General features: G+C 49.3%; 1 protein-coding gene across 2 annotated transcripts in view; it reads right to left on the reverse strand.

The window, feature by feature from the left end:
• Positions 1-15,890, reverse strand: part of COL15A1 (collagen type XV alpha 1 chain) — a 98,249-nt gene that overhangs the window by 21,219 nt on the left and 61,140 nt on the right. The window contains exons 16-28 of one of the 2 annotated variants that reach the window (XM_017659747.3): positions 15,499-15,561; positions 10,587-10,622; positions 10,027-10,167; positions 9,772-9,840; positions 8,953-8,988; positions 8,765-8,848; positions 7,446-7,511; positions 5,335-5,370; positions 3,366-3,428; positions 1,000-1,068; positions 854-889; positions 273-326; positions 113-172 (exon numbers count right to left, since the gene is read on the reverse strand). In XM_017659747.3, coding sequence (XP_017515236.2) covers positions 113-172; positions 273-326; positions 854-889; positions 1,000-1,068; positions 3,366-3,428; positions 5,335-5,370; positions 7,446-7,511; positions 8,765-8,848; positions 8,953-8,988; positions 9,772-9,840; positions 10,027-10,167; positions 10,587-10,622; positions 15,499-15,561 — 813 coding nt within the window. The remainder of the gene's footprint in view (positions 1-112; positions 173-272; positions 327-853; positions 890-999; positions 1,069-3,365; positions 3,429-5,334; positions 5,371-7,445; positions 7,512-8,764; positions 8,849-8,952; positions 8,989-9,771; positions 9,841-10,026; positions 10,168-10,586; positions 10,623-15,498; positions 15,562-15,890) is intronic. The other variant, XM_017659748.3, reaches the window with a different exon arrangement.

Here is a 15,890-nt window from a genome sequence, read left to right on the forward strand (position 1 = left end):
AAACAGTGCTGAACGTTCTGTCTGCAGCCCCGCTCACTGCATCAGGCACTGTCTCACCCTCCTCTGGACGCTGGCCTTGTCCCCAGGGTTGCGCAGTGGCTGTGGCACTCACCGGCATCATGATCCCTCGATCTCCTTTGGCGCCCTTGAGGCCATTCAGTCCAGGGCGGCCCTGAAAGCCACAGGAGACATCTTAGTAAACCCAGGGCCCATCAGCCAGCCTGGCCCACAGGTCCTCCCTCAATTCTGGTCTGAGGAACACCATCACCTACAGGTCGTCCTGGGAGACCAAATTCTCCTTTGTGTCCTGGTGGTCCTTTGGGCCCCTAGCAGCAAAACAAATACCAGATTAGAAAAGAGCAGAAACTCAAGGGTCAGGGAGATGGGGGCCGCCCATTCTGTTTTCATGGGCAGTGGGGACGATGAACCACTGACAGGAGGAAGGAGGGCAAGGGGCAATTAGGAAGTACCCACCTGCCCGGCTCCTTGTCTCCTGGCCTCTCTGCTCTCTGCCAAAACCAACCCCGTACCACCCCACACCTGCTGCCAGCTGGAGATACCAGTGTGGCCTTCAGTCCACAGATGGCAGAGTCACAAGACAGAAGCATCCTTGGTCCTAGTCACTGCTTTGAGGGGAGATGCCCCGCTAGGATTAATCACAGTGGACTTTGCAAGAGTGAGAAATAAGGTGCTATCCTGTTAAAACCACAGAGGTTCTTTATTTAATTGCAGCGAGCCTACTATAATACATACACATTTTGCCACATCCTTTTTATTTTCACAACTGGAACAGTTCAATGTAATTGAACCAAAGTACGCTTCAAACCTCAGTCCAGACGCAGCTCTGGCTTACCATTAGTCCTGGGGCTCCATGTGCACCCGGTTCACCCTAAAACACAGAGACATGGACTTGTCACTCAGAGGAGCACAGTTTGTGGCAGAAACAAAGATGGGACATTGAAGCAGATGTGTACCTTCAGGGTCTGGTGACATAATTACCTTTCTCCCCCTCAGTCTTTCTAGAGGAACGTCCCCAGTCAGGATGGCACCCGGCTCTCCCTTCTCGCCCTGTAATTCAGAGAATCTTTCAATGAAGTTGGGCCTTCTCCTGGCTGCCTTACCCAGAGGCTCCATGGGGCCTCTCGGTCCTACCCCCGTGATTTCTCTTGCCTTCATCCTGCCTCTCGACCCTGCTACTCTGCCATAACCTCTCCCTAGAGGACTGCAACAGCCTCCAGAGCGGCTGGCTGTTGTCTGGGTTATCCCCTTGGGGCACCGTCAGTTACTGGCGGAAAGCACAGGCCAGGGGCCTGCAGGCCCTTCCAGGCTCCACTGCTGACAGAGCTACACCCTCATCTGCGGCCCACCCGGAACCACCCCAGCAGGGTGCTGCATGGCACCCCTCTGGGAACCTCTGGGCTCCCAATACCTTCAGTGGCTTGCTTTCCTAACAATTTGACTTAAGATGTGTTCACACCAAGAATCCTTATTCTAGTTAAAACATCTGAAATTGGGAAAGAGACGAAGGTATGAACACTAGGGGCTTCTCTCGACACAGGCCCTGTGTCTCCATGTGGAACCTGGCCTCCGAACTCCAGGCTCTTGCGCAAGACTGATCAAGCAAAGTTATCTCAGATGTTGCGAAACAGGGATGATGCAAAGACGGGTGGCAGGCACACAGAATCCTGCCCCAAATCCTGTCCTTAGCAGAGCCATCTACTATCCCAGGAGACTTCCAAGATGATATATGTCTAGAGCAAAGCCAGGTCGAAGAACCTTCTGTATCACTCTGAGGCTTTGAATGCTAGCCCTTGGGGCACTGGGCTGGACCACACACAGTCTCCCTTCAGGGGGGCCAGCAGCAGCCAAGGCAGTGGTGCCAAAGCAAGCAGAGTAGCCTCTTCTCTCTGCCCCCCAAAGCCCACACCTGGTATTTCGATCTTACCCCTCCGTGGGTGAGAAAAGGCAATCCTGAGCACGCCAGCGGCAGGAAGAAGCAAGCACAAGAGCATTAGAGGCAGAGCGAGAGAAAGTGCATTTGCCACAAAGGCTGGAGCAGGGCTGCCGGGATGACCAACCCAGTTTTAAAGGCGGCAGGGGATGGGGGTGGGGGTGGTACATAGGTCCCTCTAGGTCCCTCTGACCTCACCACATAGGAAACTGTGTTTAAATCAAGAGCTGCTCTTGCTTGGCCAGGCCACCTCCCAAGCCAAAGCTGCCACGTGCCATAGGCCCATGACAGAAAAAGCATCCCAGGTATCACCCCACAGGGCGCCAAATATAGATCACTTTGCCCAGCACAGTGAGCCTCCTACCCTCTGGAACTGTAGACCAACAGACACTGGAGCCTCTTTCCTCCTCTCTGGGGGCCAGCATGTAGGGGGCGAGGGAGGAAAGCCCCTGTTCCTTCCTCTCAGAGACACACCCACCACCTGGACTCCGCAAGGCCAGTTCAGGGGTTGCTCCCATTGGCTTTGCACAGGCTCCGTTACAGCCATGGCCCCATGAGAGGGCTGGCTCTTGGTGTGTCTACCCCTCATGTCTTATCTATGCCCCGAGTGCTGAGTACAGGAAATCGGCTGGTACACCTTAGGAGATGGATGCAAGGTGGATGAGTGCAAAAACGGACAGATGAATACATGCATCCAATCCAGAGTCTCTGCCATCTGTTTATGCATGCCACCTTCCCCCTTATCTATAAAAACCAACTGGGAAGTTAATTCTAAGAGGCAAATGTGGAAGGGCACAAAGGTCAGTCCAGTGCCCGGGAAGTTTCCAGGAGGCTGAATGCCTATTCTAAAGGTTTTGGACCAAGACTGCTGTCCAAGTGCAAAATGCCCCAAATTATAGTTTCTAAACATTAGCATTCATTATATTCATGAATTATGTATTATTTTACCCAAATGTTTTGAGTGCCATTTGTGTACCCGGCTTTGTGAAAGCACCCTTGGGGAGCACACGGACAGGAGTGCCCAGCAGGTAGTCAGACAAAGCACAGCACATTCACGGGAGTGTCAGGTAAATTCTTTACCCAACAATGATAGAAATCAATTTCTCCACCCACAATCCACCTTCCTCCCAGAGGAATCTTGAGATCATAAACATTAACAGCTGTGGAGTGACAGCTAATAAATATGGAGTTTCTCTGGGGCATGTGGAAAATGTTCTAGAATTAAGTAATGGTGATGGCGGCACAACCTTGTGACTATACAAAAGTCACTGAATTTTAAAAGTTAAAGTAGATTTTATAATGTGAGTGTGAATTACCTACCAAATTTTTTTTAAGTTAACATCTACTATCAGCCAACTTGAAATATTTAACAATATTTGGAGCATGACTCCATCAAAACCTGGGTCCCTCTTACCTGTTCTCCTTTTAGTCCTGGAAATCCAGGCACCCCAGTGTCACCTTTTGGTCCTTTTGGGCCCTAGAAGGAATATTGGAGGATATTTTGTTGTTTGTTGAGATTAAAACACTTTAACTAAATAGGAGCATTTTTTCAAAATGTAGAATAGAGAGTGTCATTGCCCTGGTAGGTGGACTTCACAATTAGCCATGATATTTTCCTAAATGTAAATAGTCCAGAAATCGCGGTCTTATGGAAAGAAGACAGCACTGAGCTTTAGGAAGCCTGGAGGCCACATGCCCCTTTGAATGTTGGTTGCCTCCAGTGGGCACTACTGAGCAGCCTAGTCCTGAACCTCTGCTCACCCCTGGGGTCCTTCAGCAGCCTGCCTCCACCCCCCACTCACCTTCCAGGACTCCTGCCCCTTCTCTGGCTTCCTGCTACCTGTGAGATGGGATCCAAATCTCCTAGCCTGACACCCAAACCCATCCCTGCCCACCCCAGTGCCTCATCTTCTGCTCCCCATCATACTACCAGCGCTGAGCCTGGCCCTTATTCTTTGCACTGCCCCCTGCCTCTGCACATCTGCTCATGCCATTCCCCCTGCAGGAATGCCCACCCACCGCTCTGCAGAGCCAAATTCTGCACACCGAGTCAGAGGTGACCTCTTCTCAACTCCAACAGGCACGGCATATCTGTGACAATGACTCACATAGCCAGACATCTGTCCCAAAAAAGCATTTCAACACTTGCTGTTTAGCTTTTCACAAGTCCATGTCTTGTGTTCTGGGCTAAGGGGTGCATTCTTCATTAGCGCAGTGGCTTTCAAATAGTTGTTGTTGTTATTTTTTAGCAGGGCCATTCCTTTCATTCCTTTTTTCAAATAAAGTCTTGAACGAAAGCCCAGTATGTAAGATAAATCAAAGGGAGTTTCCTCAGTGGAGTATGGTGGCTTGAAACCTGCTTTCTGGTCCCCTCCTTACTCGCTGGCATGACCCTGGAGGTTCTTCTGAGGAGCCTAGAGCTCACTCGGGAACACAGAAATACTCATTTAGAAGAAAATGCATTCTGGAACATGCCACCAGTTTGTAGCAGCCACGTTGGGGCTGGGGCTTGGCAGTCTGGCCTCTCCTCTTCCTAAGTCAGGTTTTCTCCATGGCGGCCACTCTCTCTTGATTTTAAATGTCTATTCACATGTATTTTTGGTGTCATCACATAGAATGTGCTCTTTTTAAAAATTAAAAGTTCAGAAAAGTATAAAGAAATCACTTGTAATTCCACCATAAAGAACAAAGTTCTATTGCATTTTTGATAAATTTCCTTCTTTATCCTGGAAGCAGTACATGTCACCTGATGGCATCAGGCCTTTCAGAGCTGCAGTATCTTGGAGAAATCACATAAATTTCACTCTGGGTCTTTGAGCTTCAGCACAGGCTCAAGCTTTAGACAGAAAGGATCACTTTCTATGTACAAATACATTTTTACCTTCCATGGTGGAAGCGCCATAGTGTGGTACCCACAGACTATTAATTATTGGACTTCTAGTCCACAATTCCCCTCCCCTCATCCTCCATTGCCACCCTCCTCCTATCTCTTCAGGAACTTGATCTGTATCTGTGAACTGCTCGGGTCATCCACCTGCACTCACAGGAAGCCAAGCACTGGCTCTGGCGTCAGCCAGCCCCGGGGTAGATGAGGAAGGCTGAAACTCCACAAGCTATTCAAAGTACAGTTGTGAAAAAAGACCAGGGGACAAAAAACAGTTATTCAAGGCAGAAAAGAAGCACGACAGAGGTGAGAATAAAGCCTAATGGGACTCACAGGAAGGAAGGATGGCTCCAGGTGGGGGGCAGCAAGGAAAGGTTACGTGAACGAGATGGTGCTAGAGCTTGGTCATGCAGATGGAGGAGAATGGCATTCCAGGTGGAAGGAACAGAATGAGCAGAGCCACAGGGCACAGAGGGAAGCTGACTACTGTGGTACTTACTGGAAATCCAGGCAGCCCAGGTATGCCCTCTGGGCCCTGTGACACACCACAGACAAAGCAGGCAGGTTAGGAGCAGCATTCCCAGACAGGAGGAACACTGCACCTCAGGGGCCCACCCCCTCCCGGAACCTTCCAATGGCCCAAACAGCTCCCACACAGCGGGGCACACAGTCCATTCTGCAGAGGAGATGCTGAGGCCGGGGAGGAGGAGGAATTGTGCAGTCACACCACTAGGTCGTGACAAAGCCAGAACTGTACCCAGGAGCCCAGAGCCCCCACCCCACCCCATCCCAACCCTTGGCTCTAGAACTCTCTGCACTTTCAGTCACAGCCTCCTCCCTGTGAAATCACTCAGCATCCGAAATCTCTAGGGGCATTGAATGCAGAACGCCAGTGACAAATGTTCTCAGGAAACAAGTTCCTAAACTCTGAGGAGTGAGCCAAAGGGTGCTCAGGGTTTTTAGGGATTCAAATGGGGGCATGTTGGTGACAGTCAGTCCTTTTCCCTGAATATGAGTGAGAATTTTAAAGGACCACCCACTTTAAAGGTCTCAGGAAACAGAGTTTGTGGTTCACTCCACATGGGGCCAGATTGCCTCTTACTACAAGCCCAGATGCCCACATACCTATTAAAGTCTTCTGAGGTTGGCAGAATATATACACAGAGAGACATACCTGGATGGCAACACGTTTCTCAATATGCTGTATGTACAGTGGGGTGGAAAAGCCTAAGGGCCCCCTGGGACTCGAGTCCTCTCAGGGAGGGAACTGCCTCAGAGTAGGAAAATCTTGGCCCTCCATTAGGGATGAAGGAGACCCCTGAGGGCCTGGACTTGCCTAAGAAGTGGACAGAGATTAGCAGGGAAGGAGGACCCCAGGCTGAGGCAGAGCGAGAGTGTGGGGCATGGTAATGCCTGCAAACAAGGCCCAGGGACTCTTAGAACAGAGATGCTGAATCTTTGATTTTTGGCTGCCTGCGCTTTGCTTTAGCATCAGCCCATCTAACACCCTGAACCTACTGGTTTGGAGGAAAACAGGGCCCTCTGTGAAATGACTTTTGCTTGTCAGCTGGTGTTCTTCAGGGTTTGATTACTGGGGTGTTTGGGATGATTTTAGTAGAGATCTAGGAATGTGAGCCCCACTGGATGTAGAACAGAAAAGCCAGCAAAATGACCACCCAACATAGGATGCTCAGCAGGAGACAGAGCTCTAGAGGACCCACCCCAGATATTTGCAGAAACCTTGGGGAGGGTACAGAACTTTCCCCAGATCTTGGATGGTGGGGTTTGACCGACCTAATTGGGGAATGTAGGGCTGGGCAGCCCAGCAGACATCTGGACTACACAGCTGTGGAAGTATAAGCCTCAATCTCCATGTCAGCTTACAACAGAGAACCACCGTTTGCAAAGCAGTTTCATATCCATCACCTCTTATAAGCTGCCCCAAAGCTGGCAAGGTGTTACCAGAGAAGAGGCTCAGAGGCTCAGGGGTGTGTGTAGCCGAGACGGGGCTGAAGCCCCACAGCCCACAAGGCCAGAGCTCTTTCCTCTCTCCCTGCCGTCACCAGTGGATACTGGAAGATGCAAAGGGGCTGCAGGAGGAAACGTCCTTCCTTGTAGGTTCTGTGGAGCCACAGACTGACTCTGTGGACTTGCAGAATAATGTAGCTTCTTTGTGTGTTCCTGATCTCTAAAATGTACAAAGACTGAAGCAGATCACATTTTCTCCTCATGCACCAGTTTTCCCATTAGCACAAGGATAGGTCCCTCTAGGCTTCCTGTTCTGTGAAATGATATCATGTAAATAAAAGCAGGCCAAACCATTGCACAGACATCAACTGGTTTGTTACTAATGATTCTCTGATTTCCATTACAAATATCTCTGATACATGGAACCGGAAGCTTCTACCGCACTGGACAAAATTCCCCATATGTTCAAATTAATGTGATAATGACTTCTCAGAAATGCAAGGTTCTCTTCCCATTCTATTGGGATATATTCTAGGTCTATACTTCAGGAGCTACAAAGATTCCAAACCAACCCAATTTAGATCCAACAGGGGCACCTAGAGTGAGATCCCACCTCACCCTAGAACAGTTAGGGATACACACCGGAGGTCCCATGAGCTCAGGAATGTCAGAAAGATTCATGAATCCATGGGTAATGTTGACCAAAGACTGAAAAGAGAAAAATCAAACAATGAGATAGAGGGTAGCACATGTTCCACCTTGTTCCTGGCACTGAGGCTCCAACTGGAGTCACCCAGCATGGCAGAACACAGGCAGACATTGCTAACACTCTAACCTGCTGCCAACACTTCCCTTTCTCCCTCCCACTTCCTATAAAACAGCCCTGAGCTGCCTTACTGCTTTCTTCTTTCAATTCATTTTAAAACTGCACATTACACTAATGTCTTCCCTCTGCACAAATTTAAACATATATACAGTATATATCCAGTAAGCATGCAGTATTGTTGGGGAGTGAGTGTGCGTGTGTGTGTGTGTCCATGTGGTTGTTCTATATAAATGGCATCAGGCTGTATATATTATTCTTCAACTTGCTTTTTTCACTTAACTATACAGCATGGAGATATTTCCATGTGGAATTTTTGGGTATGGGTGTTTTTAGTTTTAACAGATTGCTCAAGAGCTGTCTAAAGGGGACACACAATTTACACTTCCACCAAAGCACAGGAGATGCTACTCCACCACACCCTTGCCCACACTTGGTATTTTTAAATCATACTTTTTTTTTTATTCTAACAATTTTTTCCAATTATTTAGAACTTTTTGTCTTTTTGTCATCTACCAGGATGATATCATTTTTTTTCAGAAAGGTGATGATTTTTCACCAATGTGATGTCCTAATATTAAGTGAACTGTGATCTGGTCCCAGCCCACATCTCGGTCTCCTCTACAAATTTCCCATCACTCTCCATCCACCTGCGTGCCCATCAGCTTCCTGTGCCTTAGACATACCCACATATTCCTACTCTGTGCTTTGACTCAGAGCGTCCCTGCCACCTGAATTGCAGAAGTCCTGTCCTCTAGGTAAGTCCCTGCTCAAAAACACTTCCTCAGAAAGTCTTTCTTGATTTCTCATAACCCAAACTGTCTTTCCTCCCTTGTTTCCCCACTTATGTTCCTTTGCCTCTCAGTTACAGCTCTGTTACAACCATTCTCTCCTGACTGTAAATGCTGCCAACTGGAAGAGAATGTTCCAGAAGCACTATGTGAGAGAATGGTGGTACTGGGGTAGAAGCAGAGAGTTGGGGTGCACTGGCAGGAGGAAACTCCAATGCCAGATACATAACTCCAGTGCCCTCTGTATAACCAGCAGCCCTGGAAGCCCTTTGGTTGTGGACAACCTCCTGTTACCTTTAGCAAAGGTGGAAAATACATAGTCATGCTCTGACCAGGATGATACTCACACTAGGCAAGACCTCTATGCGTCCTGGTGGTCCCCTGGGCCCGGGAGGTCCCACAATGCTGTCTCCATCCATCCCTCTGTCACCCTGGATGCAGCAATGATAATGGAAGAAATTCACTGTACCTGGATAATGCTCCTAAAACCATGCTGGACTTTTCTCCCACACCCACCTCAGCTCTGCGACCTCACCTTGGGGCCCTGATCTCCTTTTTCTCCTTTGGGACCCTGGAAAAAAAATAAAATAAATATTCTTTGGTTTTCTTCTATGCACTTTGCTCACTCTCCATCTATCCTCCCATCTTGCCATCTCTCCCTAAGCTATCAAGTGGATTTTGTACCAGATAATGGGAGCAAAACATGAGAGGCAAATCCTCCTTTGAGAGTCAGAAGGAAGGAACATGCCACCAACAGTGAGAGGACCAGAGGCCCTCTGCCTGCACGGGGTGAGTGTTCTCTTGACCCTGAATCTCAGAGCCATCTGCTTCTGGGGGACAGGGGAAGGTTCTCCCATTCAATCAAGAATGGACTGGTGTGCTCAGCTTGGGTCCCACTTTACAAAGATAATGAGATCCTGGGGGTTGGTCCCCCTGAGAGCAGGTATCATAGCATAAGACAGACAGCACCTCCCTGGCACTAGATGCAGTGGGGACGGACACCTGTCAGGAGCACAGGGTTCTGAAATGGGGCAAAGCGTGAATGCTGAATCGGGCAGCAGGAAGGAGGCAGTGAAGCAGAGATGTTTGATGACAAGGGGCTGGAGAGAGAGACAGAAAGAGAAATATGATTTTCAAGCTTTCCTGCAGGACCTTTTACGTAGAACTTTTGGGCTGCTCTTCAAAGAAAGAAGCTATCCAGAGCAGCCAGTCTCCCCATTGCACAGCTGGGTGCCAAAGGCACAGAGAGGCAAACTACTGAAATTAGTAGAACCAGGTGGGACCACACAGTGTCCTCACTCCAGCATGACAGCATGACCACCCTCAAAAAGGAAGGTTTCCAAAGTCAACTTACACTTGAAGCCATTGGTCCAGAAATCCTGGGTTCATGCAACAGCCTGATACTTCCAGAGCCTTCGGTATCCTAGGGAAGGAAAGAGAATGTGAATTTCAGATTCCAGTTCCTGAGCACCTACTTAGGTCAGGTGTGAACTGGGTGCCGAGACTCAGTGGGGTCAGCACAGTCTCTGCCCTCGGGCCACTGTCCCAGCTGGTCTTTCCCACAGTCCTTCGTGCACATTATCCTTTAACCTCAGAAAGGAGGACATACCTCAAATCCAAGTCCTGTTGCACATCCAGGACCTGGGGGCCCAGGGGGTCCAGGAGGCCCTGGTGGTCCCATGACCCCAGGAGTACCAACTTGTCCATTCTTCCCTGGGGGTCCTGGTAAGCCTCTATTGCCAGGGTCACCCTGTAGGGAGAGGACTGACTGATTATCCAACCCTGGGCTCACTCACGGAAGGAACAACATACATGCCTATGTCAGAAAATCGTTCTTGGACTTAATTAGGCTGATGGATTCTCTGATTGGCGCTGCTTAACGGTACAGAGACAGCCATCTTGCTCATGGGCACTTCCCTTGGAGACAAGCCGGTGCACCGATCCCAGTGCATCTGTGTGGAAGGGTGAAGAGGGAGAGGGCAGCGCGGCTCAGTCACTCCCTCCACCTCCAGCTGCTCTGCCTTCCCTCAGCAGTTCCTTGGGGATGCAATTCTCTCTGCTCCATGGCATTTCTATGTTTAATATTCCAGCCCAACAGTCCAATTATTGTGAACTCAGATAAAGGGGCGAAGGAAGAGAAAGCTTTTTCTTTTCTTTTTTTTTTTTTACCTTTTCACCAATTGCACCATTAGACCCTCTTGCTCCCTGAAAAACAAAGCAATAAACAAAAATAAAGGCCGATTAATATATATTTCATTAGGTAGGTTCATAAGGACACATAGAATTATAGACTCTTACAAGGATATTAAAATGAGACTCTTCCCAGCCCAGTTTTGATTGCTGTCTCTAAGCTGAATGCATTACAATAGCCATTAGTTTGCTAGGAAAGCTTGTGAAACCCATTTTTCAACTATTAGCTTATTACCCTCCTCAGGAGCAAAAAGGAGAAGTTGAAGATGAGCCAGGGAGAGACTGCAGAGGAAAAATTCCCTTGGAGAGCTGGCAGTGGGCTGCGTGGTCCTTTCCCCAGCCCTCCCGGGATGGAAGGAGAGGGGGGCTTCCCATGCTTGAAGCTGAGGAGAGGGGCTTCAAGTGTTTGATATGTATTCCCTAGACTTTTGAAGAGAAGTGGAATGATGACTGACTCTATTCTGGAAAAATATTAGGACCAAAAGCTGGCTCCAGTGGCCCCAGAACTGTGGGGTGAGGATGTCGTTCTAAAGCAGACTGCATGTTCGCTGTAAATGTGGGCTGCAGTACAGGTGGGGGGCAGATGTGGATCCCACAGAAAGGAACCAGCTGTGAGCTCTGAGCAGAGTGAAGGACCAATGAGTGCTGGTGGATAGGAGGGGTCAGCGCCGGGAGATACTGCCTTCCATCAGTGGACTGCAGCTGGGGGCCCCCAGATGCGGAGTCTTTGAGGAAACCTTAAAAGGACCTGCAAGAGAGGGAGCCAGCAATTTCACAGCCACGCAGAAGGTCCTGACATGTGGGCATGACATTCCCACCATCTAAGGCTGTGCCCTTTCCTCCAGTCCCTCCTCCCCCGGCTTCCCCTCCACCCTAGCCCCCTCCCAGCTACATCGCCCTTCCTACATCAAATCCATAGAACAAGAGAGTGGGTAGTTCTGAAAGAGTCACGCTCAAAATTAAGAAGGCCCATGACACTGAATCTGCAGTAGTGAGGACTACCAAAGGGAAACCTAGGAGGCTGAAGCCCGTGGCCTCAGCCGTGGCGGAAACCATAGGGAAGTGTCCTCCAAGTGGTGGGAGAAGCAAGGAGCCAAGTGTGGCTCCACAGGGGAGGTGGGCGAAATGCTGGGGCAGGCAGCCCCCGAGCCCACCCAGCTCCCCTCCTCTCCCCCTCCCCATTCCTATTACAAGAACCCTAAGAGCTGTTTACTGGAGCAAAGGGATACAGGGGAGCCTGGGGGCTAGGGACCCCTGGGGGTCCAGAAGGGCCCCAAACACAAGATCAGCTGTCGAGCTGCCCTCAGTGACGGCACGTCCCGCTCCTCCCATCCCCACTTCCTGAAGCCCGTGGCAGAAGTAGCTGCCCCCAACTCCCCAACCGTCTGTACAAAGAGGCAGCAAACCAGGACAGAGGAATTCCAACTCCAAAAGCAAACACAAAGCCGCAACAGCACACGTCTGAGCAAAGGGGACGCTCTGACCGAGAGGCCACCGCGGCAACAGCGGGATGTGCCCCTGAGGTGAAAGAGCTAAGAACTCAGTCGGATCAGAGCTTCACGTATACAATGTATATTCTCAGGGAGACAAGGGAGGTATTACAGCCCTGAAACAAGGACAAACTGTTACGAAATAAGAAGAGTGTTTAGAGAAAAGAATCAATTAGAGAGCTTAGAAATAAAAATATATAAACTGTTGAAAGGAATGACTCTGTGGAAGGGCTGAATAACAGAAGATGTACTCCTGAGGAGAGAACTGCAGAAAGAGCCCAGCTAGACACCCTGGATGCTGTGGGGTGCAGGAGAAGGGTGCTCGCTGAAGGAAGCGGCAGGACCTTCCCTGCCTGCTGGCCGGACCTGGGAGGAGCTAAGGATGACCCTCCATCTAGGCCAAAACAAAAAGAATTGGGTTCCAGGTTTGCTGCCTAACCAGAGGCTACAGTTTCTGTCTGCTTTTCTTGAGTGTGACCAGTCATGCTGTCGTCTGCTGCCTGTCGCCATCTGTCCTTGAAGGAAGTGACAACCTTATACATTTTTTTCAGTAAACAAGTCAAATCACAGTCAGGGTTACGGTGAAACAGAAAAATTAGCCTCATTTCTTGACTTCTGGACTCCATCTTCTGAAAACCTTTTCATTGTGTTGCCAGTTGACCCTGTTAAAGATATTTTGTTCATAAAGTGAAAAGCTGTGTCTTTTAATTGCCTTCCTGACTCTTTTCAAATCAAGAGTATGTTTTATAGCAGTATCAAAGGGATGCTAGGAGATATTTCAGACCTTGATTTATTGGTCTCAGAAACAGATGATTTTATCCAGCTTGTATGTGGGAGGATGTAGTATTTGGACCTATTCATTTGGCTCACAGATTTGGGGACCACCATTCTGGCATAACAGGCAGATCAGCATGGGGCTGGAAGAGCTCATCTTGTTGGAATCTACATGACAGGTGGATTAAAAAACAGTGGGAGCACCAATGAAAAAGGTCAGCAAAGACCTCGTATTCCTGAAATAGTGATGGCAGAGTGTACTTCGTTCAGTGCCATAACGGAACCCCTGAAAGACTGAGGTGCAGGAGGACTGCGAAATTATGGCTTAGAATTCACTCGAAATTTCAGCTCATAATGGCAACTGGATTTGCCAAGGACTTCATTAGACTTCACCACCCGGGAGCATCACAGAACCTAACGCATACATGGATTTTTTTTCTGTTGTGATCATTTGAGGTGGCACAACTTGCTCATGGTGTTGGTTATGCTGATAACTTCCATTTGTTACATTACAATTGACTGTGGTTTTATGAAAGCCTGTAGTCCAGGCTTTATACCAGACACATCTGATGATTAAAGAAGATAAGAAATAGAAAAATCAGGTCAATATATAGGAATGTTTACTTGAAACAAGTTGTTACAAGCTCTAAACCCATTCCTGGATCCTCACTAAGAGCAGCTCCATTGCTCAGGTTCTTGAGGGCCAGCCTGTTCTTTATTATACAAAATTTAGAGAATTGCACAAAGCTAAACTGGGATTACTTGGACAAAGGGAGTGTGATGACTAGTTAACTTGCATTTTCTGTCCAGACCATGCCTCTTGGTTTGCTTTTTTCCCCTAAATAAATGTCACCTGCAAGGTTTCCCTTGAGCTCTCCAGATGCAAATTTCCAAGCTCTTACAGAGTCTGCTTTTACTTGACCAGAAAGCCTCATTTACACACAGTGCAACAAATAAGGAGTAATAGTAAATTTCAGGGGGTAAATGTGATTTCTCTCCATCAACTATCCTAAGCAAGCAGGCTGCTCTGTGCATGGCTGCACAGCTCTGAGCAGTGGCAGAGTGCACTTGTATGGGGGTTTATATGCGAATATAGGTTTGGGTATTTTTAAGTTCAAGGCCAGTTGGGAGGGGTGGGTGGGGAGAAGCTAGTAAGAACAGGGAAGATGTGTGGAGGTCTGTGATGTTTCCTGCAAACGGTAATTTGCTATGAAATAGTTGGTACATGTAAAATAAGTTCCATAAAGCTTGACAATGGTTTCCTTCTTGTCTTTCTGAGAAATGAGCTTTCCACGAAAATCAAGTTACTGTTTCAATAAAAATAAACACTTGAGAGCTGATGGAAACTAGTGGTGTCTAGGCAGGTAGCATTTTCATAACTTCATTGTGGTCGGGTACACAGAAGGCCATCTGGGAGGGACCCTGCCTCCTGTGAACTCAAGTAAAACTCATGACTCCGTCTCTACAAGGAGGCTCATGTTATCCTCACTGCCCCCTTGCAGGATATGGCTTATCTGATCAACCAGGCTGCAAACACTGTGGGGGCAGGAACTCACACTCACAGCCCCAAGTGGGGTTGACAGACAGAAGACAAAACAGGCTTGGAGAGAATGAAGAGAGTGAAGGCATGCAGGACTGCAGGCATGGAAGGTAGAAAGGGCGCTGGGAGGAAGTTTCATTCACTCATCAAACGCCAACAGAGTCCTGGCTGGACTCTAAGGACACACAGACAGTACTCGTGCTCTGTATTTGTGAAGGAGGGCGTGGGAGCAGGCAAACAAGCCGGCTGCTTTAGTGTCATTGGCTAAGAGATCCCCAGCCGAATAACTACCGTGCTAAAGGGAAGTGGAGGAAGGAGGACGCTTTCTGCTCATAAAGAGTCGGGGAGAGCTTCTCAGAGGATGTATCTGAACTGGGCATCGGAGGATGAGAAAAGGGAGAGGACATCCGGGATGGAGAGAAAACTATGTGCAAAGGACAGAAGGCTGTCTAGGTGAAGACCTAATGCACGTGGATAGGGTTGGCTGGTTGGCCTAGAGGCCACGCAAGGGAGCAGAGGGAGGTGGAGCTAGAAAAGCAGGGTGGAAAGGGCCTCAAAGGCCTGCACACAGTCAGGGTTTGTCCTGCAGGCAGTGGACCATAGATACTTTCTCAGTGGAGAGGGCAGTGGCTGATGGACTGGGTAGGTGGCTGGAGGCTGGGCTGTGGGTGGTAGGATGGGGCACCAGTGAGGAGCCACACTGTGGATGAGAAGAGATGAATGTCAGGTCGGGGTGGAGAGAGAGGTGAGGGTCACAGACATCAGATTGGCCAGTTTTGGCAATGGATGGGCAAGAAAAGGGGAGGAAGGAGTCAGAGAAGACTGTTTCTGAGTCAAGGTGACTGTTTTGGGGTAGATGGAGGTGCCACTCACTGAAGTTGGGGCCATGCATGCGTGCACAGGGAAGATGCTGAGTTCAGGTTTAGGCCCATAGAGCCCAGGGATGGGAACATCCAGCAGAGATGACCAGGAGAGGGGATTAGAGAGGGTCATTCGCAGAAGAGGCAAGGTCGGGCCTAGAGGTCAGAGAGAGGTGGTGTGGGCCTGGTGGCTCCGGCATGTAGGAACCCCCCCATCTTCCCCTTACCTTCTCCCCTTTCATCCCTGGAAGGCCCGAGGCTCCATCAAGTCCAGGCTGTCCCTCAGGGCCCTGGGGAACATCAATGACAATCAGCCCACAACAGCTCTCTTAAGAACCACAAATAAACTCTTCCTAGAACTAAAGGCCAGGGCTGGGAAGGCCCAGCTGGTGATTCCAGAGCCTGTGCCCATCCACAGAGAATGCCAGGCCCTGGCTTTGCTGCACCTCTGCTGGCTCTCACCTGCGGCCAAGTGCCCTGCACTCTCCCCATCCAGTTTCCTCCCCCGTGGGGGAGGCAAGCACAAGGCTGGACTAGACACACTGAGGGTCTCCCACTCCAGGCCAGCACTGATGGCCCAGGATTCCGGGATTTCTACATGGGTCAGCATTTCCTGTGC

This window comes from Manis javanica, chromosome 2, assembly GCF_040802235.1.
Source record: "Manis javanica isolate MJ-LG chromosome 2, MJ_LKY, whole genome shotgun sequence".
Classification (NCBI taxonomy): Eukaryota; Metazoa; Chordata; class Mammalia; order Pholidota; family Manidae; genus Manis; species Manis javanica.